At 45.3% G+C, this 27,951-nt stretch overlaps 1 protein-coding gene and 1 long non-coding RNA gene across 2 annotated transcripts in view; both read right to left on the minus strand.

Moving 5' to 3' along the window:
• Positions 1-5,479: 5,479 nt before the first annotated feature.
• LOC139160122 (uncharacterized) lies at positions 5,480-16,094 on the minus strand. The gene is made up of 2 exons (XR_011557886.1): positions 15,963-16,094; positions 5,480-6,009 (listed from the first exon to the last, which is right to left on the minus strand). It is a non-coding gene; the product is annotated as an uncharacterized lncRNA (long non-coding RNA).
• A 7,645-nt stretch (positions 16,095-23,739) lies between these two features.
• LOC139160123 (von Willebrand factor A domain-containing protein 7-like) overlaps positions 23,740-27,951 on the minus strand; it is a 56,245-nt gene continuing 52,033 nt past the window's right edge. The window contains exons 17-18 of the mRNA XM_070737669.1: positions 26,409-26,513; positions 23,740-23,883 (exon numbers count right to left, since the gene is read on the minus strand). Of these exons, the coding sequence (XP_070593770.1) occupies position 23,883; positions 26,409-26,513 (106 nt within the window). The 3' untranslated portion in view covers positions 23,740-23,882. The remainder of the gene's footprint in view (positions 23,884-26,408; positions 26,514-27,951) is intronic.

The raw sequence follows: 27,951 nt of genomic DNA on the forward strand, positions 1-27,951 counted from the left end.
CCTAAGTGCAATACCAGCCACCTGGGTGCGGCCACAGGATGCTGCCCACCCAAACCCACTTGGGCACGACTCCAGGAGCCGCCCCCTATACTGCCGGGCGCAGCCACAGAATGCTGACCGCCCAGCAACGACGGTAGGAGACCCTCCCACCGCATACCTCTCCGGCCCATCCAGGCAACCCTGACCCACTGCCCCAGGGACAGCTGGGTCCCGATGGCGCTCCTGGCTGCCGAGCGGCCGGCCCAAAAAATCATGCTGTGGCCACACAGCAGCGCCGTCGGTTTCATGTTAGCCTGGGGACCTGCAAGAGGACACACACACAGAGAGGTTACCTAGCCTAAGCCCTGCCTAGGATCCTCAGCGGGCCTAACATAACCCAAATATGCCACTGACCGCCAGCGGCCGATCTCCCGAATCCGATGGGCCGGGAAACCAGAAAGTGCCGCGCTAGTGGCGGCGCCGATACGGAACGAATGCGTTCCGTAACCGGAGGGATCCATGCCCACCTGGGCCATTGCCCTGGATACTAGCGCCCAAAATTGGAAACGGGTCAGAGGGGTACCGTCCCAATGCCTAAACAGGTACCCCTGACCTGACCCCCGCAGCCCACAATAAAGCTGTAGGGCGGCCACCGGACACACCGACTGGTCGGTGGCCGCACTAAGTTGGATGGTAACCCCTCTGCGCAGCTGATCTGTCTTAGACCGCCTTACTACAAGGGACACCCCCCCTTGTCTAAAGGCCAGATCAGCATACTGGAAGGCACGGAGCGAAGTGTCAGCCTGAGATGAAGCCATGGCCTCGCTGACCCTAAGGGCCCCAAAAAACATGACACAAGCCGCTGCCCTAAAAAGACGGGCCTCGTACAATGAGGAACACAGACTGCCAAAAACCACGTTGATTAAAGACAGCTGCTCCACCGTCAGAGCCTGACGAGTGTCACCAGGGGCCCCCGCTTGCTCCCTAAGCCAGCCTTCCAGCATCTTCCGGATGCGAAAGTCACCCGAAAGATCTGCAACCCCCCCCGCCTTGGACAGAAAGGCGAGGCCGGCTAACCGGGACCGGATCGTCCTAACTGACAGGCCACGCTGCCTAAGCTGGACGCAAAACTCGGCCAAGTGCTCTACAGGGACAGGCCAACTAAGCTGGTAACCCCTGCCCTGCCTGAACTCCCCAAACTCCTTACCTGCACGCTGGTATGCCCTGAGGGTGCCGGGCGCTACAGACAAGGAGATTGCCCGGGATGCCTCCTCTCCACCACTCTGGATCCCCCCCAGACTCCAGAGGTGGCTGGGGAACGCTTCTGGCAACTCTCGGGCCCACGGGGCCAGGGTCCGAAACCTGGACAACTGACCACGGGACAAGGCATCAGCGACCCCGTTATCCAACCCGGGGACATGCTTAGCCAAAAACAATGCATTTAGAGACAAGGACCTGTGCACAAAATGGCGGACAAGCCGCATGACCCTGTCGCTCTTTGAGGACAGGGCATTCACCACATGGACAACCGCTAGGTTGTCACACCAAAAGTGCACGGTCTTGTCCCTAAACTGCTCCCCCCAAAGCTCTAAGGCCACTATTAAGGGGAAGAGCTCCAAGAACGTCAGGTCCTTAACCAACGAAGAGGCACTCCATTCCGGAGGCCATGCCGACCAGCACCACTGGTCACCTAACACCACCCCGAAACCACAAGTCCCCGCGGCATCAGAGCAGAGCTGCAACTCAGCTTCCAAAAGAAGCTCGTGCCTCCAAAAAGACAAACCATTAAACCTGACCAAGAAATCCCGCCACACGCCGAGGTCAGCCCTGACCCCAGCGCAGAGGCGGGTACGATGATGGGGCAAACGGAGCCCCTTCATCGCGTCATACAACCTCCTGGAAAAAGCCCTACCCGGAACAACTACCCGACAGGCAAAATTAAGAATGCCTGCCAATTCCTGAAGCTGCCGTAGGGTCACCTTCCGGCAGCCCAGCACCTCATCAAGCTTCCTTTTAATCTTGACCAACTTCTCTAGGGGCAATCTGGAAGATTGCTCCTCTGAGTCCAATTCAATACCCAGAAAGGTAATCCTGGTAGCGGGGCCTTCGGTCTTCTCAGAGGCTAAAGGCACCCCCAATTGAGCACAAAGGGCTTCGAAGTCCCGCATCATAGCAAAACATTGCTCCGAATGCGCAGGCCCCGCCAACAGGAAATCATTAAGGTAGTGAACGACAGTACCCAGACCACTTTGCCTCCTGAGCGCCCACTCCAAAAAGGTGCTAAAACTCTCGAAAAGAGAGCACGAGACAGAGCAACCCATGGGCAAGGCTCTGTCCACGTAATAACCCCCCTCGAAATGGAAGCCCAACAGCTCAAAGTCGTCTGGGTGTATGGGGAGGAGCCGGAATGCCGACTTAATGTCGCATTTACCCATAAGGGCTCCCACCCCACACTTCCTAACCATAGTCACGGCTGCATCAAAGGATGCATACCGGACTGAACACAGCTCGTCAGGAATGAAATCATTCACTGACTCCCCTTTTGGAAAAGACAAATGGTGAATCAACCTAAATTCACCACTCGCCTTTTTGGGGACCACACCTAAGGGAGACACACGAAGATTCGGGAAGGGCGGTTCCGGGAAGGGCCCGAGGACCCTGCCCTCGGCCACCTCCTTCCGAATCTTCTCCCTAACAATGTCTTCATGACCAACAACCGACCTAAGGTTGTCAGACATGAAGGCCCTCCTAACACCCATGTAAGGGATCCGAAACCCCTCTGAGAAGCCTAGCCAGAGAGCGTCCGCTCTCGGGCGAGGGTGGTAGTCACCCAACCAACCCTCAAGCACTCGCAAATTAATTGGGCTGGGCCCCTTTTCCCCCAACAGGTGGGGGAGGCTTCGGGGGACCCCTGCCCTTCTTTTCAGCCCCCTTCTTGGGGCGGGGGCACACGGCTGCGGAATGGTTCCCCCCACAACTCCCGCAGGCGTGACGAAACCTGCAAATGGGACGAAAACACGCCCCCTTTGCAGCGAACTCGTGGCACACCAAAGAGGCCCCTTTCCCGACGACGCCCGCCACGGCCTTGGCCGGCGCGGGCGTCACGGGCTCCTCTTCCATAAAGTGACCGCTATCGGTCCTATCGCAGCCCTCCTTCCCCGACATATACGTGGCCTGGAACCAAAGGTCCGGAACCACCATATCCCAGGGCAAGTAGGGGTCATGGGCAATACGCATCCTGAACCCCTTATCGTAATGCCTCCATATTGTTCCCCCATATTCAAAGTGGGCCCTCGCAATGAGGTCGATATATTTCAGCAAGGCAGCGGCCCTTCCCGGCTGCCTCTGAATTACAACCGACGCAAAGGTCAGAAAAGCGTACAGCCAAGAGCTGAAACACTTTGTGACCTTTGTTTTCTTAACCTTCTCCCCAGGTACCACCTCCTTGTCCTGTTTAGGGACCTCCCTGTTTAAAATGGAGAAAAGGTCGACATACTCCCCCCACCATATTGCCTCCTTCACCGACGGGTGAAGATGGTAACCTAAAGGCATCGCGGGCAACCCACAAGGGATGGCCCCAGGCTTGATGCTGGCGAACGGGTTCCACACCATGGTGGCCCCCGATCCCAGCACACCAAGCCCCGATGGATACACAAAAGGGGGCGGTGGCATAATGGCCGACTGAGGAGGGATCCAACCCCCCACCCCCGCCCCAGGTGGGAAAGATACCCCCGGGGCCCCTACTGGCGGGGCCGGCGGGGACCAGACCTGTCCACAGGTGCCCGCAGCAGCCCCCATGAAGCTGGTGCCCCTCCCCAATGCGGGCGGGATGAACCCGGGACCCTGCACGGGAAGGAGCGGTGAAGTGCCTACGTGTGGTGCGACCTCACCTGCCCCGTAAGGGGTAGAAGCCATCCACGGGGGACCCATCCTTGTTGGTCCCTGCAACGATGACCACTGCCCCGACTAGGCCATCTGCCCCGCCGGGGCCGTCTGCACGGTGTGTGCCAGCTGCGTGGTGTGGGCAACCTGCCCCGCCTGGGCCGGCTCCTCTTCGGGGTCGGCACCCCAGGCTGCAGCAGCAGTCATGGGAAGCCCCTCCGGGCCAGCACCCGACCGCCACCGCTCCAGTTCATCGAGCCGCTCCAGGACCCTGGCCCAAGAAAGAGAAGGGGAAACCTCGGGTTGAGGGACCGTGGGCATAAACCCCCCCACCACCACCGGGCCCACCCCCGGGGGCCCCTCTGCCGCAGCCCGAGCCCGGGCAGACGGCCTGGCAGCCCTCCTAGGCCGCACCATTGGTTGGGCCGGGAGGGCCTGAGCTGGCCGCTTTTTAGGGGCCATTAACCTTGACTTGTGATTCTGTTATTAACCAGAAAGAAGGGGAGAGGGCGTGACAAACCCCCCAAAGGACCCTGCACCCACTAGGCAAGGCCTGCCCTAAGCAGCAGGCCTCAGAAGTGCAAACCTCCCAGGAGGCCAAACCACAACCCCTCCCTATGGTGGCAGCAAGGCCCACCACCAGGCCTTTTATGAACAAGGCCTACAAGCCCCCCAGGAACCCCCGCGGGCCCGCGAGGCCACCAACAGGCAGCACCCCACACCAGCTCCCCAATGAGGACAATGGGGCTCCAAACCGGAGCGGAGCCCAGCCGATGCTGGCTCCGCTGTCAAAGAAGGCTTTTCGCTGCTCCACAGGCCACAAAATGGCGCCTCGCACGAGGCTGCACACAAAATGGCTGCCGCGAGCAGACTACCAAATGTCTGCTCGAGGCTCTGCAGTCCGGGCGAAAAGGGAGAGCCCCGGGCCTGCTCGCCCTTATATAGGGCAGGCAGGCCCCGCCCGGACCAATCAGGAGCCTGGCCAATTAGGCCTGACCTCCCGAGCGAAGTCTCGCATCGCGAGACTTCGCCCGGGATCCAAAATGGCGGCCGCCATGAGGGACCGTGTCTCCCAGTCCCTCCAGCAAAGCCTGCCGCCGGGTAAGTCCGGCGCTGCCATTTGGTAGCCCATCACTGAGAATTAGGCTCACATTTTAAAATGTACCTACCTCTTTATTCAACAGGCAAAATAAATCTAGGGACCTTACGCCATTTTTAGTACCGATTTTTCATGGGAGTCCTGATTTCTGGAACACTCAACAACGATTACTTTATGCCTGTAAATTTTTTACTTAACCAAATATACAAAAAGACCATAACTGGCAGAGCAAATACCATGATTCTTTTTAAAAAAATAAACAAAGTGAAAAGCTTAATCTGGTAAACCCAATAAATGGATATGAAAATAGGTCAGCAAGCGTTGTATTGCCTCTGTACAAATCGATGGTGAGACCACACTTGGAGTACTTTGTACAGTTCTGGACACCGCACCTCAAGAAGGATATAATGGAACTGGAAAATGTGCAAAAAAGGGCAACAAGAATGATAAAGGAAATGGAGCACCTCCCTTACGATACCAGGTTACAATGCCTTGGTCTCTTCAGCCTTGAAAGACGGCTTTTTTTTTTCCAATATTTTTATTAATTTTCTTAAAATAACATACAGACTTACAAACATTCAACATAGAATGTGGGGATGTATCCTCACCGCTTTTCTCAAAAGTATAAATGCAGATACAGAAAAAGGAATAGATGATGAAATGCATAATTCAATACTACTAATACAAAAATATCTAGTAAGGAAAAAGTAATATTGTAAAAAGGAAAAATAGTTATAACTAATATAAAGTCAAACAATCTTGTCAATTCTATGTATATAAACTAAATCTAATATTAGTCTCAATAAAAAGAAAAGAAAGATTTAAACCAAAGTGTCTAAACTTATTAATAATCTTCTATTATTATTATTTTTTCTTATCTATCCATTCATAAACATTGTTCCATGTTTCATAAAATTTCATTTCTTCTTGATCATTCAAGCGTCTTGTCATCATATCCATCTCCGCGCAGTCTAATATTTTTGTAATAACTCCCTCTTCTTTGGGGATATTTTCCCCTTTCCAATTTTGCGCGTAAATAATCCTTGCCGCTGTAAAAATATGTATAATTAGATACAAGATTTCTTTTTTATAATTTTGGTTAGTAATTCCTAGTAAACAGAACTCTGGGGTAATTTCTATTTTTTGCTTTGTAATCTCTTTTGTCATTTTCTCTATCATTTTCCAGTACATTTTAGCTTTATTACATGTCCACCATTGGTGGTAGTAGGATCCTATTTCTTTCTTACATTTCCAACACAAAGGTGATGTCTTGGGGAACATTTTTGCTATTCTACTTGGTGGGAGATGCCATCTATAGAACATTTTAATTTGATTCTCTTTCAAAGAAACTGATTTTGTCATCTTCCAATTACACATCCAAACTTTCTCCCATGTGTCTAAATCTATTTCTTTGCCAATATTTCTGCACCACAGTATCATACTATCTTTTAATGTTAAATCAATGTTCTTGTGAGCAATCAAATATTTGTATATTTTCCCAATCACCCTGTTTTGATTTTTAGTAATTAAATCACTTAACAAATTTTTATTTTTATTGAATATATAAAGTATACTGTCTTTCTGGTATCTAGATCTAATCTGTGCATAATGCCACCAATCGATTTGTATCCCTTCGTCTTGTAATTTAATTCTAGTTTTTAATTTCATTTGATCATCTAACAAATCTTTATATCTTATTTTTCTTGTATCCTTGATAGAATTTGGATGTATTATTGCATCTAATGGGGCAACCCAATCCGGAATTGTTAAGAAGTGGTTTTTCTTTATATCTTTCCATACATCAAATAAATATTTTCTTAATGTATGTCTTTTGAAATAAGAATGATTTTTGTCTTTATCATACCAAACAAAGGCATGCCAGCCAAGCATAAGATCATGTCCATCTAATTTTAATGTTCTCGTATCCTCTAGAGCAGTGTTTCCCAACCTTTTTTGAGCCGCGGCACATTATTAACATTTACAAAATCCTGGGGAACATTGAGCGGGGCGGGGGGGCGGGGTGTGTGTAAAAAAAAGTTTGGACAAAAAATATCTATCTTCCTCCCTTTCGCTCTATTTTTCTCTCTCCCTCTTTCTCTCTCTCTCTACCTTCCCTCCTCTTTCTTTCCCCTCTCTCTCCATCTCTCTTTGTTTCTCCCTCCCTTCCTCTCTTTTTTGCCCTCCTTCTCTCTCCCTCCTTCCCTCTCTCTGTCTTTCCCTCACCCTCCTTCCCCCCTCTTTCTCTCTCTCTCTTGCTTTCTCTCTCTTGCTGTCTTTCTCTCTTTCTCTCTTCCCCCCTCTCTCCCTCTCTCTTTCTCTCTCTTGCTATCTCTATTTCTCTCTCTCTCTTTTGCTTTCTCTCTTTCTCTCCCCCCTCTCTCTCCCTCTCTCTTGCTATCTCTCTTTCTCTCTCTCTCTTTTGCTATCTCTTTCTCTACCCCCTCTCTCTCCTTCTTTCTCTACCCCCTCTCTCCCTCTCTCTTTCTCTCTCCCTCTCTTGCTATCTCTTTCTCTCTCCCCCCTCTCTCCCTCTCTTGCTATCTCTTTCTCTACCCCCTCTCTCCCTCTCTCCTCTCTCTCCCTCTCTTGCTATCTCTTTCTCTCTCTTTCTATCCCCCTCTCTTCCTCTCTCTTTCTCTCTCTACCTCTCTTGCTATCTCTTTCTCTCTCTTTCTCTCCCCCCTCTCTCCCTCTTTCTCTCTCCCTCTCTTGCTATCTCTTTCTCTCTCTTTCTATCCCCCCTCTCTTCCTCTCTCTTTCTTTCTCTACCTCTCTTGCTATCTCTTTCTCTCTCTTTCTCTCCCCCCTCTCCCCCTCTCTTTCTCTCTCTCCCTCTCTTGTTTTATCTTTCTCTCTCTTTCTCTCCTCCCCCTCTCTTCCTCTCTCTTTCTCTCTCTCCCTCTCTTGCTTTCTCTTTCTCTCCCCCCTCTCCCCCTCTCTCTTTCTCCCAGTAGCCGTGGGGCGACAGCAGGGTGATCAGCTTGAGGCGGAGCTCCAGAACGGAGGCACAGACGGCGGTGGCTAGACGCCGTACATTTCTGGCGTTGTGCTGGGCATGGACGTGGGGCTTGAGCCTCCGTCCTGGTCCAGCCAGCAGGCAAGTGCCAGCCACGCAATTCCAGCATTTCCAGCTGCCGCCGTCGGTGCCTCTGTTCCTCTGTTCCGGAGCTCCGCCTCACAGCTGATCACCCTGACGTCGCCCCACGGCTACTGGGAGAAAGAGAGAGGGAGAGGGGGGGGAGAGAAAGAGAAAGCAAGAGAGGGGAAGAGAGAGAGGGACCACCCTGCCACCGCCCCATGGCATGGCTCCTGCCCGCTGCCGCTGCCGCCGCCCTCCCCCTCCCCCTGCACGCCGCCCTCCCGCTGCCGCTGCCCTACCACCAAGCCCCAAAGCTCACCTGCTGACAGGGAAGCTCCAGCCGGGCGGGGCGCCACAACTGCTGGAAAACTTGGAAGGCGCAAAGAAGCAAGCTCAGCTTCCGGTCTCACAACTTTTTTCTCTTCGCAAAAAGTTGCGAGACCAGAAGCTGAGCTTATTTCTTCGCGGCACACCTGACCATGTCTCGCGGCACACCAGTGTGCCGTGGCACACCGGTTGGGAAACACTGCTCTAGAGTTATCCAATTTTTAATCCATGTTAAGGCGGCTGCCTGGTAATATAATTTCCAATTTGGGAGGGCAAAACCCCCCCTCTCTTTTATATCTTCTAACATATTTATCTTGATTCTTGCCTTTTTTCCTTGCCATAAAAATTTTCTAACCACATTTGTTAGATTTTTTAAAAAATTTGCCCCTGGATTTATTGGGATCACTTGAAATAAAAATAATACCTTAGGTAAGATATTCATTTTAATTGTAGCAATTCTTCCCAGAAAGGATATTTTTAAGTTATTCCATATTTCTAAATCCTTTTTAATTTCATTAATTAATTTTATATAATTATCATTCTTTAATGTTATTGTTTTGGCTGTTAGCCATATTCCCAGATACTTTACTTTTTAACTATTTGTATTCCAGTAATACATTCTAAATTGCTTTCTTGTGATTTATTCATGTTTTTGGTTATAAATTTTGTTTTTTTTAAATTTATTTTCAAACCTGCTACCTTACCATATTGCTCTATTATCTGGATTAGTCTTGGTGCCGTAACTATCGGATCTTCCATTATAAAGGTCAGATCATCTGCAAAAGCCTGGACTTTATATATCTCTTTTCCAACTGTTAACCCTTTTATCTTTGGGTCTGCTCTTATTTTTATTAATAGTGTTTCTAAAGTCATAATGAACAGGAGGGGTGAAATAGGACATCCTTGTCAAACTCCTTTATTTATTTTAAACACTTCCAATTGCTCATTATTTAATATAATTTTTGTTGTTTGTTCTGAATAAATAGCGTCTATTAAATTAACAAATTTAGGGCCGAATCTCATTTTATTTAATTGCATCTTTATAAATGTCCAATTAACATTATCAAAAGCTTTTTGAGCATCTAAGAACATTAATGATAATGTTTTGTCTGAATGTTGCTCATAGTGTTCTAATACATTAATAATTGTTCTAAGATTATTTTTAATTTGTCTACCTGGCAGGAAACCATTTTGGTCTGAGTGAATTTTACTATTTATTACCGTTTTCAACCTATCTGCATATATTGCAATAAATATTTTATAATCTACATTTAATAATGATATTGGTCTATAGTTTTTAATTTTTTCCTTTGCTGTGTCTGATTTGTGAATTAAAGTTATCAAAGATTCAGACCATGATTTGGGAATTTTACCATCTAACCTGCATTCATTAAAAATTTGCAGCATATTATTTCTTAATGTTTCATTTTCTATTTTATACCACTCTGCTGGGATAGCATCAGGTCCTGTGGCTTTATTGTTTTTTTGCTTCTTAATAGTTATAAGGAGTTCTTCCATTGTTATGGGACTCTCCATCCTCTCCTGTTGTTCTTCTGTTAATTGTGGTAACTCTGAACTCTCTAAGTATTTAAATACTTCATCTTCCTCGATATTATCATCTTTATACAATTCTTTAAAAAAAAATTGTACTATGTTTGCTTTTCCCTCTGTGTCATATTTTATTGTTCCATCTTTGTCTTCTAAATATTTAATTAATTTAGATTGTCTCTGTTTTCTCAGTTTATATGCTAACCATCTACCTGGTTTATTGGCATGTTCAAAATATTGTTGCTTAGCTCTTTTTATTTTTTCCAGTACAGTGAACCCTCGAGTTTCGCGTCCTCAAGCATCGCGAAAGGGCTATTTCGCGAGTTTTCAACCCGGAAGTAAACTCCACCATCTGCGCATGTGTGCCTTTTTTTCTATGGCCACGCATGCGTAGATGGTGGAGTTCCCCAGCTGGGAAGCTGGGTGGCTTCCCTGGGTCTTTCCCCTCTTGCCCCGTAAGACCCCAGCGGCGGCGCGAGCAACGGCGTGGGTGGGCGGGCGGCACGCGCGGGGACACCCCAGTTCCGCTGCCCAGCTGGGGAGCGGAGCTGGGGTTTCCCCAAGCGCGCACGCGTTGCTGGGGCCGCTTCCCAGCTGGGGAGCAGAGCCGGGTTTCTCCAAACGCGCGCGCGTTGCTGGGGCTGCTCCCCAGCTGGGGAGCGGATCTGGGGTTTCCCCAAGCGCGCGCGCATTGCTGGGGCCGCTTCCCAGCTGGGGAACGGATCTGGGGTTTCTCCAAACGCGCGCGCGTTGCTGGGGCTGCTCTCCAGCTGGGGAGCGGATCTGGGGTTTCCCCAAGCGCGCGCGCGTTGCTGGGGCCGCTTCCCAGCTGGGGAGCGGAGCCGGGGTTTCTCCAAACGCGCGCGCGTTGCTGGGGCTGCTCCCCAGCTGGGGAGCGGATCTGGGGTTTCCCCAAGCGCGCGCGCGTTGCTGGGGCCGCTTCCCAGCTGGGGGGTGGAGCCGGGGTTTCTCCAAACGCGCACGCGTTGCTGGGGCCGCTCCCCAGCTGGGAAGCGGCCCCAGCAACGCGCGCGCGCTTGGGGAAACCCCAGATCCGCTCCCCAGCTGAGGAGCAGCCCCAGCAATGCGCGCGCGTTTGGAGAAACCCCAGATCTGCTCCCCAGCTGGGAAGCGGCCCCAGCAACGCGCGCGCGCTTGGGGAAACCCCAGATCCGCTCCCCAGCTGGGAAGCGGCCCCAGCAACGCGCGCGCGCTTGGGGAAACCCCAGATCCGCTCCCCAGCTGGGGAGCAGCCCCAGCAACGCGCGCGCGTTTGGAGAAACCCCAGATCCGTTCCCCAGCTGGGAAGCGGCCCCAGCAATGCGCGCGCGCTTGGGGAAACCCCAGATCCGCTCCCCAGCTGGGAAGCGGCCCCAGCAACGCGCGCGCGCTTGGGGAAACCCCAGATCCGCTCCCCAGCTGGGAAGCGGCCCCAGCAACGCGCGCGCGCTTGGGGAAACCCCAGATCCGCTCCCCAGCTGGGGAGCGACCCCAGCAACGCGTGCGCTCCCCAGGAAACCCCAGGCGCAAGCAACGGGGTGCGCGGGCGAAGGGCGGGCGGCGGTGGAAGTAAAAACACCATCTGCGCATGCGCAGATGGTGTTTTTACTTCCGCACCGCTACTTCGCGAAAAATCGATCATCGCTTGGGGTCCTGGAACGGAACCCTCGCGATGATCGAGGGTTCACTGTATCTGGTTTTGTTCTTCCAGTCTAATTTTATGTTTGATTAAATTTTTTTTCCCCAAATCCTTATTTTTCATATTTTGTTGTGATATAAATTCTAATTGTTTTAATTCATTCGTTAATTGTTTATATTTTCTTTTCTTTTCTTTGTTATCTTTTGCTGTGTAGGATATTGTTAATCCTCTTATGTATGCTTTAGTTGCATCCCATAAATTTTGGGGAGTAGTATCTGTATTTTTATTAATTTCGAAAAATATTTTTAATTCCTTTTCAATCCATTCTTTATATTCTTTCTCTTTCAAAATGTTTCTATTCATTTGCCAGTTATAATGCTTTTTACTATTTTTCATGTAGACTATAACTGGGTTATTGTCCGCCCAAGTATTAACATCTATTTCGACCTCTTGTATATACTCTGCTGTTGTTTTAGGAGCCCACACTATATCTATTCTAGTCCAAATTTTGTGGGGGTTTGAGTAGAAAGTATATTGCCTTCTTTGGGGATGTCTTTCCCTCCAGATATCATTCAGTAACAATTCTGCTTTCATTTTTTGAAAAGTGGAGAGTAATAAATTCTTTTTTTTCTTTTTACTATTTTTCTTCTCCCCCGAATGGTCTAATTGCCTATTTGTTATGGCATTAAAATCTCCAATAATTAACATATTTTCCAAATTTAACTCTATAATTTTTTGGTGTAGTTTTTTCTAAAATGCAATTTGATCATCGTTTGGGGCATATATAGAAGCAATAGCAAGAGGTCTAGGTTCAATATTGACCTGGACAATCAAAATTCTACCTTCGTTGTCACTAAATAATTGTTTGGAATTTATAGAACTCTTAACATACATTGCTACTCCTCTTTTCCTTTGATCTGCTAATGCAGCATACATATTTCCAATTTTATTATTTAGCAATAAGTTCTGATTACTTTTTTTTATATGTACTTCTTGAAGTATAACAATTTGAGCCGTTTGGTTCTTAATTTTAGAAAATATTTGTTTTCTTTTTTTTGGTTCATTTAGTCCATTGACATTTACAGAGAAAATTTTTAAGTCTCTCAATGTGGTCATTTATTGTACTTCTTGGTTTCCCACTGGGGTTGCTTTCTTCTGGCCCCGTGTTCCTGCTCCTCCACTTGTGCAGATGCCCCCATGGCTTCCGCCTGCATTGCTTCAAGTTCTCTTGTTAACTGTTCCATTTCGCTTATTCCACTATTTTCATAAAAGTCTCTTGCTTGGTCCAGATTCTCCAACTTATATCTTGTTGATTTCCATGTCAATGACAGTCCTTGTGGAATGAGCCAGCGAAAAGTTATGTTCTCTTTGATCAAGAGTTTGGTCAAAAAATGGTAGTCTCTTCTGGTCTCTCGAACACGTCTTGGAATTTGTTTTAATATTTTTATTTCTTTACCTTTGTGTTGTAATTGACCAGTTCTTGACCAGTGCAATATGTCATCTCTCAAAGTTTTTCTTACAAATTTGATGTGAGTCTCTCGTGGAAGGTTGAAACGGCGTATGTAACTGTTCGAAGTTCTGAAGACTTCATCGATTTCTTTTATTATTTCAAGTGGGTCCATCTTGAGGATTTTCCCAATAATGTCAGCCATAATGGCCTTTAAATCTTCATCCTTTTCTTCTATTATATTTTGAAATCGTAGCCCATATGACGCACGATGCATTTCCAGATGTGTGATTGATTCATCATGTCTTCTGTAGCGTGAATCTACTCTGTCCTCAAGGTGATCAATTCTTTTCTCCATTTTCTCCGCCTTGTCTTCAGCTACTTTCATTCGGTCTTCACTGTCTTTCAAGGCTTGTTTGATCTCCTTCATCTGGTCTTTCATCTCTCCTGTGTCTACTTTCATATCAGCCATTTCAGCTTTTATTTCGTCTCTCTGCTGGGTTGCATCACGTTGAGATTGAAGCATAAAGTCATTTAATGCAGTTAGTGTCTCTTGGATTGAGGCCAGCGAAGGTTGTTGTGGTTTCTCTTTGTCCTTCTCCTTGATAAACATAGTTGTTGATAAGACCGGCTGTGCGGGGGATGGATGAGGTGAGCCTAGGGGGGAGGATGTGGCAGATGTCTGCTTCTTAATTGTTTTGGTGTAGGTAGAAGTACTTGACATTTTGAAATTTGAAATTAATATTATTTTATGTTGGCAATATGTAGAAAATTACTATAAATTCCAAACCTACACGATTGATTACCCTAGGCAAACCACAATAAAAGTTCAAATACACACTGGAATTTGGAATATAGTTCAAGTACAAATACAATTAGAATTCAATATTCAAGATATAACTCGTAAATTCTTATTACTCTAAGTCCAAGATTATATCAAAAAAGAAGAAATTGGTTTGGCACAGCAGGGGAAGAAAAAGAAGAAGGAAAACCAGAGGAGAAGGAGGAAGAAAGGAAGTAAAGGAAAAAAGAAAAAGAGAATAAAAAGAAGAGGGCAATCTGGAAGAAAAGAAAAAATATAATTCAATTAAGGAGGAGCAGGAGACCAAGGATTTTTAACAATGCATGTACAAAACCAAGATAATTATAATATAATATGGATTTAAAATTGAAAACTTAGAATTGTAAAAAGGAAGAAGGAAGAAGCAAAAAACCAATTATTAATATTCCAGTCGTTATAGAATAATTTTGTTGATTGAAGATCTAATCTGTTTTAGAAAACACTTTAGTGTACAGTTCTGGACACCGCACCTCAAGAAGGATATAATGGAACTGGAAAAGGTGCAAAAAAGGGCAACAAGAATGATAAAGGAAATGGAGCACCTCCCTTACGATACCAGGTTACAATGCCTTGGTCTCTTCAGCCTTGAAAGACGGCTTTTAAGGGGTGACTTGATCAAAGTGTATAAAATCATGCATGGGATAGAAAAGGTGGATAGAGAAAAATTCTTTTCTCTATCACACAATACTAGGACAAGGGGGCACTCTCTAAAGCTCATAGGTAAGAAAGTGAGGACAAATCAAGGGAAATATTTCTTCACCCAGAGTGTCATTGGTTTATGGAGTTCACTTCCAGAAGAGGTCATGACAGCTGTCAGCCTTGATAGCTTCAAGGCAGGATTAGACAGATTCATGGATGCCAAGCATATAGTTGGTTATTGAAACAGATGTCTAAGTGCTGCCTCTATGTTGGTTGAGGCAGCCAGGATTCCCTTGAGTACCACTTGTTGGGGGTCAAGGGAAAGGGAGGGTCTTGCCTTCTCTTTCTGCTCAAGATCCCCATGGACAATTGGTGGGCCACTGTGTGACACAGAATGCTGGACTCGATGGACTTTGGCCTGATTCAGCATGGCTCTTCTTATGTTCTTATGGTTTTTTTTAGCATACCAGGAAGCAGGAAAAAGAAGTTGTTGCTAAGAATGGATATTAAAGAAGAAATAAGGACAAATAAGGAAGGTAAACATATTAAGGAAATTTACTGAAGTACATGCAGAACAAAGATCTGCTATACTGTGATTAAAAATATATTAAGCAGCTACTGTGGTCTCAATGACCTGAACTGGGAAACATCATGTGATTCAAGATTCTTAAAAGTGACACGTGTGATTTTCTATATAAAAGTTCCATTGTTTCCTACTGTAAAGTCTTAGGAACCTGAACAAAACTGTCTTCCTGTGAAGCCAGATAAGGAGTTGGTTTCATAGGAAGACACCTGTGGGCATGCCTTTTGTAATCTGGAGAATTTGCTGAGATATTTTTTCTTGTCTCCCTATGATTTATTTCGAAGTTATTTCCATCAAAAATAGGAGCCATTCCTAGATCACGGAAACTGCACCTGAGACCAGGAAGTTAGTTTGGGAACTGAAGGGCAAGATATAGGAGCTGCACAATTGCATTTCATCGGCATCTCATTATTTTTTTCTCACCCCTTTTTGTATCTATATGGATTCAACCAGGTGGGGGTTGCTGCTCCTGCTGCTACCGGTGTATTGTGCACACAGCACTGCACCTCTGGCATGCGTGCGTGTCTGTCCAAGTGAGACTTTGCTTCTGCATATGTGCAGGATGCAAAATTTCACAAGGGGAATGCGCATGAGTGTGAGATTTTGGCGATTTCTTTGCTTCTGCACATGTGCAGAAGCAAAGAATCACTGAAATCTCTCACACACATATAAAATATAGATATACCATAAGGGCTGTATTTGTTTGGAATGCTGTGTTAAAATTTCAAAGCAATCAGTGAAGTACTTTTCGAGATTAGCCCTCCCTAACAAAGATTTATTTATTTATTTATTCAATTTTTATGCCACCCTTCTTCTTAGACTCAGGGCAGCTTACAACATGTTAGCAATAGCACTTTTTTAACAGAGCCAGCCTCAATCCGGGTCCTCATTTTACCCACCTTGGAAGGATAGAAGGTTGAGTCAACCTTGAGCTGGTGATGAGGTTTGAACCGCTGACCTTCAGATCTACAAGTTAGCTTCAGTGGTCTGCAGTACAGCACTCTACCTGCTGCGCCACCCCGGCTCATCATCTAACAAAGATGCATTTACATTTTTATTAATATACTGTAGATTTAAAGATATATTAAATAAAGCAGTTAAACATACTGAGCTTGTCTCCTGGAAAGCTGAGAGCTTGGGCTTAAGACCCCGCATGACTGGATGAGCTCTTGTTACTTGCCTCAGCTCCTGCCAACAGAGCAGTTCTAAATGCAAATAGATCAATAGGTACCAATTCAATGGAGAGGTACCAGCATTCCATATGCCTTGGCATATAGCCATGCTGACCACATGACCATGGAAGTATCTTCGGCCAGTGCTAGCTTCCTTGGCTAAGAAATGGAGATGAGCACTGCCTCCTAGAGTCAGACATGACTGGACAAGGGAAACCTTTATTTAAAATAAGCTAAAGATCAGGAGGGAAAATAGAGCAGTTGATGGGAAGGCGCTGCACTCTTTTGACTTCTGGGAAATGGGGGTTGGCCATCTGAGTTCTCAACAGGTGGGGGTTGCCTCTTCTGCTGCTATCAGTGCACTGCACATGCAGCTTGTGTGCATGTGTGTCCCAGTGAAATTTTGCTTCTGCGTATGCACAGGAAGCAAAATCTCACAAGGGTGTGTGTGCGAGAGATTTTGGCAACTTTTTTTGCTTTTGTGCGGAAGCAAAATAATCACCAAAATCTTGTGCATGTGTGAGTCCCCTCACAAGATTTTGCTTCCTGCACATGCGCAGAAGCAAATTCTTGCTTGGACGCATGTGCACACAAGCTGGACGCCCAAAGCTGCGCATGCAGCCCTCATTTTACTACTGGTGCACAGTGTGGCCCATACTTGGTAGGAACCCGATACTGGTTCTCAATATGGTCCCCAAATTCCACATGTTCCCCCCAAGCCCAAAAATGTAAGTGTCAACTGGACTCTTAAGAAAATATCAGACTTTTGGCGATGATCTCAAAGTAAATACAATTCTTTATGTAGCATGACTCTGTCAAAGTTCTCTTTAGCAATATTTATTGAGATAAAGGATAAAGAGAATTCTAGCAACAGAGCTTTTTCCTATTTTGAAGAATTTATACAGAATTGATTAGGGCAAAACTGATGATTTATTGATTTATTGATTTATTGATTTATTGATTTATTGATTTATTGATTTATTGATTTATTGATTTATTGATTTATTGATTTATTGATTTATTGATTTATTGATTTATTGATTTATTGATTTATTTGATTTCTATGCCGCCCTTCTCGAGGCAACTCAGGGTGGCGTACAACATTAATACAGTCATACCTCGTCTTACGAACCTAATTGGTTCCAGGGGGAGGTTCGTAAGACGAAAGGTTCGTAAGATGAAACATTGTTTCCCATAGGAAACAATGTAAAGTCAATTAATCCGTGCAACCAAAAAAACCCCCCGCAAAAAATCCGCTGCCGCCCGGCTGTCACCTTTTAAAACAGCCTGGGGGCTTCTCAGCGACCTCCCGAACGCCGAATGCCAAACCCGAACTTCCGGGTTCGGCATTCGGGAGGCCGCCGAGAAGCCCCCAGGCTGTTTTAAAAGGTGACAGCCAGGCGGCGGGGCTTCCCAGCAGCCTCCGAACGCCGAACGCGGAAGTTTGGGTTTGGCGTTCGGCTTCGTGAGGCTGCTGGGAAGCCGCCCGGCTGTTTTAAAAGGTCACAGCCAGGCTGGGGGGCTTCCCAGCAACCTCCCGAACCCCGAACCCGGAAGTTCTGCAAAAGTTCGGGGTTCGGGAGGTTGCTGGGAAGCCCCCCAGCCTGGCTGTGACCTTTTAAAACAGCCGGGCGGCTTCCCAGCCATCTCCCGAAGCTGAGTGCCAAACCCGAACTTCCGCGTTCGGCGTTCGGAGGCTGCTGGGAAGCCCCTCAGCCTGGCTGTCACCTTTTAAAAGAGCCGCGCGGCTTCCCAGCAGCCTCCGAACGGTTCAGAAAAAATTTGCCTCTTCTTACGAACTTTTTTCGTGTTACGAACGCCAAACCCGAACATCCGGGGTCGGCGTTCGGAGGCTGCTGGGAAGCCCCGCCGCCCAGCTGTCACCTTTTAAAACAGCTGGGGGGCTTCCCAGCAGCCTCCCAAACGCCGAACCCGGAAGTTCGGGTTTGGCGTTCGTAACACGAAAAAAGTTCGTAAGAAGAGGCAATTTTTTTCTGAACCCCGGGTTCGTATCTCGAGTTGTTCGTAAGACGAGGGGTTCATATCTTGAGGTACCACTCTATAACAATATATAAGAAATCCAATATCTCTACAATATAAAAAATTACTAAAAAACATTTAAAAAACCCCATAAACACTTGCATACAGTCAACCAATCCAATCATATCTCATATCTAGGTCCCCAGCAGTCAGGTTTCAGGCCTGGTTACAGCACGGAAACTGCTTTGGTCGCGTAGATGGATGATCTCTGGTGGGCCCGGGACAGGGGTTTATCCTCTGTCCTGGTGCTTCTTGACCTCTCAGCGGCTTTCGATACCATCGACCATGGTATCCTTCTGCACCGGCTGGAGGGGTTGGGGGTGGGAGACACTGTTCTCCAGTGGTTCTCCTCCTACCTCTCCGGTCGGTCGCAGTCGGTGTTAGTGGGGGGCCAGAGGTCGACTCTGAGGTTTCTCCCTTGTGGGGTGCCTCAGGGGTCGGTCCTCTCCCCCCTGCTATTTAATATCTACATGAAACCGCTGGGTGAGATCATCCAAGGACATGGGGTGAGGTATCATCAGTACGCTGATGATACCCAGCTTTACATCTCCACTCCATGTCCAGTCAACGAAGCGGTGGAAGTGATGTGCCAGTGTCTGTTGGGCCTGGATGGGTGTCAACAGACTCAAACTCAACCCGGATAAGATGGAGTGGCTGTGGGTTTTGCCTCCCAAGGACAATTCCATCTGTCCTTCCATTACCCTGGGGGGGGGATTATTGATCCCCTCAGAGAGGGTCTGCAACTTGGGCATCCTCCTCGATCCACAGCTCACATTAGAGAACCATCTTTCAGCTGTGGCGAGGGGGGCGTTTGCCCAGGTTCGCCTGGTGCACCAGTTGCGGCCCTATCTGGACCGGGACTCATTACTCACAGTCACTCATGCCCTCATCACCTCGAGGTTCGACTACTGTAATGCTCTCTACATGGGGCTACCTTTGAAAAGTGTTCGGAAACTTCAGATCGTGCAGAATGCAGCTGCGAGAGCAGTCATGGGCTTACCTAGGTATGTCCATGTTTCACCAACACTCCGCAGTCTGCATTGGTTGTCGATTATGACCTTTAAAGCCCTTCATGGCACTGGACCAGAATATCTCCGAGACCGCCTGCTGCCGCACGAATCCCAGCAACCGATTAGGTCCCACAGAGTGGGCCTTCTCCGGGTCCCATCAACTAAACAATGTCGGTTGGCGGGCCCCAGGGGAAGAGCCTTCTCTGTGGCGGCCCCGGCCCTCTGGAATCAACTCCCCCTGGAGATTAGAACTGCCCCTACTCTCCTTGCCTTTCGTAAACTCCTTAAGACCCACCTCTGTCGTCACGCATGGGGGAACTGAAACATCTCCCCCGGGCAGATACAATTTATGAATGGTATGTTTGTATGTATGTGTGTTTAGAATATGGGGTCTTTTAAATATTTTTAAACAGTAATTTAGATTTGTTGTAGATTGTTTTTTCACTTGTTGTGAGTCGCCCCGAGTCTGCGGAGAGGGGCGGCATACAAATCTAAATAATAAAATAAAATAAAATAATAAATATCAGCCTGAGACAGACTCATCACTCACGGCCCCCATGCCTGCCGGCAAAGGTAGGTTTTAAAAGCTTTGTGAAAGACCAGGAGGGAGGGGGCGGTAGGTATCTCTGGATGGAATTTGTTCCAGAGGGTTGGTGCCGCCACAGAGAAGGCTCTTCCCCTAGGCCCTGCCCACTGACATTGTCTGGCCGACGGGACCTGGAGAAGGCCAACTCTGTGGGACCTCACCGGCCGCCGGGATACATGAGGCAGAAGATGGTCCCGAAGATAATCTGGTCCTAAGCCATGTAGGGCTTTTTAGGTCATAACCAGTACTTTGAACTGGGCCTGGAGACCAATTGGCAACCAGTGCAGCTCTTGGAGTGAAGTAGCTATTGAAATGGTCAGCGATCTCCTTATTTCCATTAATGCATGTATTATTCCCGGTACTAAGCTTCGTGATGCCACAGTTTTTCTTCTTCTTATCACTAATATATCTGAAGAAGGTTTTATCCCCCTTCTTTACAGATTTTGCAATTTCTTCCTCTTTTGAGGCTTTAGCAGCATATATTATCTGTTATGCCTCCTTCTGTCTCATTTTATACACTTCTCTATCAGCTATACTTCCAGACTCTTTATACCTCCTATAGGCAGCCTTTTTTTCATTGACTATAGCCCTTACATCATTGCTAAACCATAGCGGTTTCTTCTTCCTTTTACCTTTAGTTATTTGTCTTACATACAGACCAGTGGCTTTTAAGATGGCCTTTTTTAATACAGTCCACTGGGTTCTCGCTCCTGCCATTTTATCCCTCCCCTTTAATTCATTATCTAAATATTCCCCCATTGCATTAAAATTTGTTTTTCTGAAATCCAATACTTTGGTTGCATTATAGGATTGCTCACAATGAGTTTTTACATCAAACCACAAACATAGATGGTCACTGCAACCTAAATTTTCTCCCACCTTGACCTCTGAAACCCAATTCCCATTCGTAAAAACTAAATCTAGAATATTCTCCCCTCTAGTTGGTGTCTTAACCAGCTGTGCCAGAGCTGCTCCTGTAAAGGCCTCTACTATATTCTTACTTTTGCATGTAAGGGCACTGGGGATATTCCAGTCAACATCAGGCATGTTGAAATCACCCATAACCACAATATCTCCCTTTACTGCCATTTGGGTAATTTCATCCACCATATTGTTGTCATATTCCTCAGATTGCCCTGGAGGCCTATAGATCACCCCAATTCTAATGACAAAACCTTCTTTATTTTGCATGCAAATCCAGAGAGTCTCCAGATCTTGACATGTATTTTGAATTAGTGTTGTTTTTAGACTTTCTTTAACATAAATGGCTACTCCACCTCCCCTTCTCTCTATTCTATCCTTCCTATACAGTGTATATCCTGGTATGGATATTTCCCATTCATTAGAATCCTTAAACCATGTCTCAGTTATGGTAACCAGATCCAAATTATCTCTAGATATTATGGCCATTAACTCACAGAGCTTGCTGCTCAAGCTTCGAGCATTTGTGCACATTGCCCGAAGAACATTATTTTCATTATTAGTTTGCCCCTTATCATCAACAACTACATCTATTTTATTTGCAGCTCCCTTTTCATAAGCTTCCAAAAACTGATTTATCCTCATTGGTCGGGGACAGAAATCACCCACATCAGTTACATCTCTGTCCCCTTTACCTAGTTTAAATGCCTGTCCAAAAAAGTTCTGAATTCCTCACCGAGCACCTGGGTACCTCTGTATGATGGATGCAAACCATCCCTCTTAAACAACTCCCTATTAGACCACCTACTGACATCATGACTTACATAGCCAAAACCTTCAGCTTTACACCACTGCCTTAACCACACATTAAACTCTCTGATACACATTGTTTTATCCTCTTGGCCACAAACCGGTAACACCTCTGAGAAAGTCACTGAATTAGTTATTTTATCCAGCTCCACACTTTTTCCCGCCTTCCTTCTTTGGGGCCCAGCAGGAGAGCGCCGAAAACAGCGGCATCGGGCGGCAGTGCCCCGCCCAGCTGGAGTTTCATGGCACACCTGACCGTGTCTCGGACCGGTTGGGAAACGCTGGACTAAAGGATACTTAGCTCAGTTTAAGAGCTGTTTCTTTAAGAGATTGCATTAGGGCAGGGGTAGGCAAAGTTGGCTCTTCTACGACATATGGACTTCAACTCCCAGAATGCCTGGGCTATCATGACTGGCTCAGGAATTATGGGAGTTGAAGTCCACAAATCAGAGAAGAGCCAACTTTGCCTACCCCTGCATTAGAGGTACGAAGTAACAGAGTAACCAAGCCTGGGAGTTCAGCCAACCTCAGCTATGACCCAGGGATGGGTTCTACTTATCTTCGCCACCGGCTCATATCACAACCTTTTGTGCGATTTCATTTTGACGCATGCTTACAGGGTGGATTCAGCCCAAAACACAGCTGGGGAACTGATCAGCTGTGCTTCAGGCAAAGAAATAAAGCTCAGTATAAACCTGTTCATGGGCAGGAGGGCTTTTTTCACAGCACAGAATGAGGAGAAGCCATTAAAACATAGGAAAATTCAGCAAAAAAGATGGTGGCAAGCACGGACCGGCACAGACAGAACGGGATCCATGATGACCAAATTATAATTATCACTAATGGTTTGGATGATTTTGTCTGAACCAGGAGGAACCCACCCCTGAATAGCCCCATGGGAGTCTGACAGCAGCCAATAGAATACATGTTATTGCAGAGGAACAGGACGTTCCAGTTCAAATCCCAAGAGAAGGTATATAAATAGCCCTCACTCGCAACTCCATGTGCTTGGTGGTTCCACTTCATCAATAAACCATCTTTCCAATGAGCCTCCATATTTCCAGTGCTTTTCTCCCATCTTGGAACTGAACCAGACAGCTATTCATTCCAACAACCTCCAGTATGAAATTCCCCCATTGGGTCCCCAATATGTCACTGATGGAATTGCTATGTATTAAAGGTGATGGAGTTAGCAAAAGTGGCAAGACTGTTTAATTAAAGAAAAGGATTTGTCTAGCTTTGTTTCTGTATCGAAACCTCTGCTGGGATTCTGCTTTAAAGTAAGGGAAAAAAAGAAACTTGGATTTTAGGTTTTGATTATTACAATGGTTTTGTTATTATAAGATTGGCTTGAAATGTTAAATGTGAAGCAAAAGACTGAAGTTTTTTAAATTTTTATTTTACTTGTGCTGAAAAGAGTTGGAGGCCACCACTTCTCCCCCTCCTTTCTCTCTTTGCACATTTTCTTTCTTTTAGTTTTCTAGCTTTTGTTTTTTCTATGTTTTTATTTTTAATGCGGCTTCATAAATATATACACACCCAGTAAGGAAGGGTGTGGCTAGCTGATGAGGCCAGAACAAGGCTGAAATGGGACCATCCTAGTCTCCCTTAATTTTAAAATTCCAGCTAAAAACATTTGATACATACAGAATATAGTTGTCAGCTATGAATAAATTAACTGCCTTGAAATGGTCCTGGGTTGGGCCTAGAGGCAAAAAGGAGCTGTGACGTTCCTTCAATATACCAGGGTGATCCAACATAAAAAAACATATAGCCCCTCCCTGGTACAGAACTGGAGGGATCAGGTCTGATGGCTCAACTGCTAATTCTCTGCCTTACAAGGCAGAGGCTACCAGATCGAATTCCAGTAAGGAAGGGTGTGGCTAGCTGATGAGGCCAGAACAAGGCCAAAATGGGACCATCCTAGTCTCCCTTAATTTTAAAATTCCAGCTAAAAACATTTGATACACACAATCTGTACCATTTTTTAATGTATTGGGTTACTTTAATTTATGTTCATTTTTAATATATTTTTTTCTACAGATTGTTCACCATCCAGAATTGCTTGTTCAAGATTACCGACTGCATAGATTTTCTAAATAGAATAAAATAGATAAAAACTCTCAGCAGATGCAGGTGCTTATGAAGTTAGTTTTATTTGGATGCAGCAGAGAGAGGGGTACTACTGTTTGGCTGATTATGATCTCAGTGTAAGGGAAATCCAGAAACCAGAAATTAAGATCCATTTTGCATCAGGACATTCCTTCAATGCACGTCATCTCTATGGAGCGAAAGTGAAGAAAAGAATTGGTGTGAGAAATGTAAGCTATTTTTCAGCATCTCCCTTTCCCAAATCTTATCCATCTAACTATCAAAAAAATTAGCAACACTGGCTTTCTGGCTAACAACCTTTATTAGTATTATTATTGTTTTTAAAATACGGCCTTTCCCAACATTGGAAACTTGAAGATATGGCTGGTTGGGGAATTCTGGGATTTGAAACCCAAATGTCTTAAAGTTGCTAAGGTTGAGAAACATAAGGCTGAAATTCAGCAGGTGCACATTGAATTATAATACCGAAAAGGGCCAATGGGAGAAGATGCATCTGTTGAGTTTACATTGGCCGCAAGCTGTTCAAGAGAAAGTCTATTGTTTCACACACTGCTTGCGTTGTCTTCTCATTGTCCTCCAGGACCTATCTTAACTGCCTTTGGTATAAGCAGGAAGGAGGGAGACATAGAGGAAAATGCCACCAGACTTCCAAGATTCCTTACTTGCCAGGCCCTGTATTAGTTTTTCTCAACCTCAGCAAGATTCCTCAGGGAATTCTGGGAACTGAAGTCCATACATCTTAAAGTTGCCGAGGTTGAAAAACACTGCTCTGTATCAATAAAGCGGGCTCCAGGATATCTGATGCAGTCTATTCCTTCACCTAGTCTTCCTTAAGGGACTGACAAGACTACATCTTCTAGATTCATAGTTGACATTATTTTAAATTTTTAAAAAATTGCTGTTGTCACTTACATACAGTATTTCAAATAGTTCTGACTGGATTGAGTACTTTTGGCTATTAGATCCTTCCTAAAATCTGTGACCTCTGATTCCCACAAAACTGAAATTTGGCAAATTTTACAAAAGTATTTTAGGACATCAAAAAGCATTTTTGCACCAAGAGTCTCAGTGGTACAGTGGTTAAAGTGCAGTACGGCAAGCTACTTCTGCTGATCACCGGCTGCCAGCAGTTTGGCAGATCGAATCTCAGTAGGTTTAAGGTTGACTCAGCCTTCCATCCTTCCAAGGTGGGTAAAATAAGGACCCAGATTGTTGGGGGCAATAGGCTTACTTTCTGTAAATCACTTAGGAAGGGCTGTAAAGCACTGTGAAGTGGTATATAAGTCTAAATGGTGTTGCTATTGCTATGACATAATACAAAATGTCATTAAAAATTTCCCACAGACAATTGCTGCGGTTTGACTGCGAGTCTACAGAGAGAGGCGGCATACAAATCTAATAAATAAATAAATCTAATAAATAAATTATACAAGAGGGGACCACACCCTCAGGCCGCAGGCTGATACCAGTCCGTGGCCAGTTAAGAACTGGACTACACAAGCAAGCAAAACTTAATCTGCGCGTGTGTGAGAGTATCTGGAAACTTGTTTTCCATGGAACTGGTCCCTTGCGCCCCAAAATTAGGGCTCATAGTTATACAGTTCAACACTGGCTAGTTTCAAGGCAGACACATCCCTAAAATTCTAAGAACCATTGTAGTTGAGGCAGTGCATTCAAAGTTCTGCTGTCAAATGGCAGGGAAATCAGAAAATCCAACCAGAGTATAAAGGTTTATTGCTCACTACAAGAATCTGAACTACTAACAGCCAAAGAAAATTGGCGGTAGATAAGAGTCAAAGGAATTCAAGGTGGGTTGGATTTAGATCGCTTGTGATCTCAAAGGGATTCATGCAGAGGTGAAATCTGAATTTTTTTACTACCAGTTCTGTGGGCGTAGCTTGGTAGGCGCAGTGTGGCTTGGTGGGTGTGACAAGGGACAAAAGGATACTGCAAAATCTCCATTCCCACCCCACTCTGGGGCCAGCCAGAGGTGGCATTTGCTGGTTCTCCAAACTACTCAAAATTTCTGCTACCGGTTCTCCAGAATTCACCCCTGGATTCATGACTAATCTTCACATCTCGCTGTTCTAGGAAGGTGCATACTATTCTCAAAGACTCTTCTCATCCTGCTTACAATCTCTTTGAATTGTTGCCTTCTGGCAGAAGATATAGAACAACTAGAACTCGGACCACATGTTTCCTGAATAGTTTTTATCCCAGAGCTATACTCGCACTTAACAACGAACTAAAGGGTCACCATCAGTGAACTGTTGGACAATATTACTCAGTCTGTCATGTAGATGGTTCAGTGGTTCAGGGTGGGGAATTTGTAGTGGGTGGGACATCTATTCTATTTTTTATTCTATCTTTTATTCTATTTTTAAATTTACCTATTCTGATTTTATGTATGGTGGGACAGGTCTCTGGGTGTCACATGACTTTCATTGCCAATGACAATTCGTTGTTTTTGACAATGACAATAAATTTATTATTATTATTAATGACATATTTGCCCCCTCCCTCAAGCTGAGCTGGGTCATCTCCTACATCTGGCATTGATGATGGCATTGAAGAAGAATCTGATAAGAAAACATCTCTTATTTATGACCCAGGCTCATGGGTTGTCTAGTTTTGACTAAAGAGAAAGGTAAAATCTTTAGTGAATGGTTTGGTAGCTTCAGATGCTTAACTCACTAGCTTGCAGAAGGCTTAGAGTTTCTGTAGTCCATTGTGAAACTGTTCGTGTTCCCATCCTCATCACTGATCAAAACTTCTGCAAAAGGATTGCAGCAGGTTGACCTACAGAGAAGAGCAAAAATAACAAGGTGGATAAATAACGGAAGAGGTTGAAGGAGGAAGTGTTTCGATCGCTAGAAGCTGAATGAGGACTTTGAACAAGGACGCCAGAACAAATGAGTTTGGTAAGCAGTGAAAGGTTAAGAGCGCATGATTGATTCACCAAGGCAATTCCGCTGTTAACATGCTTCATCAAGGCAAAGTGCAGGTAGTCCTTGACTTACGACCATTCATTTAGTGAATGTTCGAAGTTACACCAAAACTATAACTACAATCAATCCTCACACTTATGAAATTGCAGCATCCCTACAGTCACATGATCAAAATTCAAACCCGCTGAGTAGTATAAGTAATGGGGGTAGCACTTGGTAATGATATAACATTAAAAAATCTTTTTTTAATAAATTTTTTTATTGATTTTTGATAGCGGTAAAAATAATAAAAAAGATAAGAAATCTTTAAAAAAATAGTTTAAACATATTTTCTAACATATATAACTTTTTTCTAGTCTTTTAGCTGTAACACATCTTATTTATAATCTATTCAGTTATTATGCATTATAACATAATTGGAATAATCAGTTTAACAGATATGTAAGATTAAATTAAGATGTGTAATCAATGAGAAAAGGTATATAAGATATTATAAGTTTGTGGAGTCCTCTACAGCAGTGTTTCCCAACCTTGGCAACTTGAAGATATCTGGACTTCAACTCCCAGAATTCCCCAGCCAGCATTCGCTGACTGGGGAATTCTGGGAGTTGAAGTCCAAATATCTTCAAGTTGCCAAGGTTGGGAAACACTGCTCTAGAGGAAGAAAGAGTCACAAGAGCCTCCATTGAATGTCTGCAAGAAAGTTTTTTAAAGAGAAAAAATCTTTATATGTTTGATAATAAGCATTGATGTTGTGTTTGAAATAATGTATCATTTTTATTCTGTGTTTGAGAAAATAAAAATGTTATACTGAAAAAAATAATAATCCAGACCCGCGGCACATAGTTATGATGGTTGCAGTGTCCCAGGGCGATGTGATTTGCAGCCTTCCCAGCCAGCTCCCAACAAGCAAAGTCAATGGGGTCATTTGGATTTGCTTAATGACTGCGTGATTCGTTTAACAACAGATTCACTTAACAACTAAAAGGCCAAAAGGTCATACATTGGAGTGCGACTCACTTAAAAACCATTGTGCTTTGCAGCAGAAATTGTAATCTCAACTCTGGTTGAGAATGTCCTGTACTTTTATATTTTCAGAATAAAATAGAATGAGCTGGAAAGGACCTTGGAGGTCTTCTAGTCCAGCCCTTTGGTCAAGCAGGAGAAGCTATACCATTTCAGATATGTGACTGATAAATTGAGTGATAAAGATCTGGCTAAAATCAGTGTGATTTGTAATTTTGGAGTTTCAAACGAATAAAAGCATTACTCTTAATTTTGGATTATTT

The sequence above is a fragment of the Erythrolamprus reginae genome, chromosome 2, assembly GCF_031021105.1.
Source record: "Erythrolamprus reginae isolate rEryReg1 chromosome 2, rEryReg1.hap1, whole genome shotgun sequence".
Taxonomy (NCBI): domain Eukaryota; kingdom Metazoa; phylum Chordata; class Lepidosauria; order Squamata; family Dipsadidae; genus Erythrolamprus; species Erythrolamprus reginae.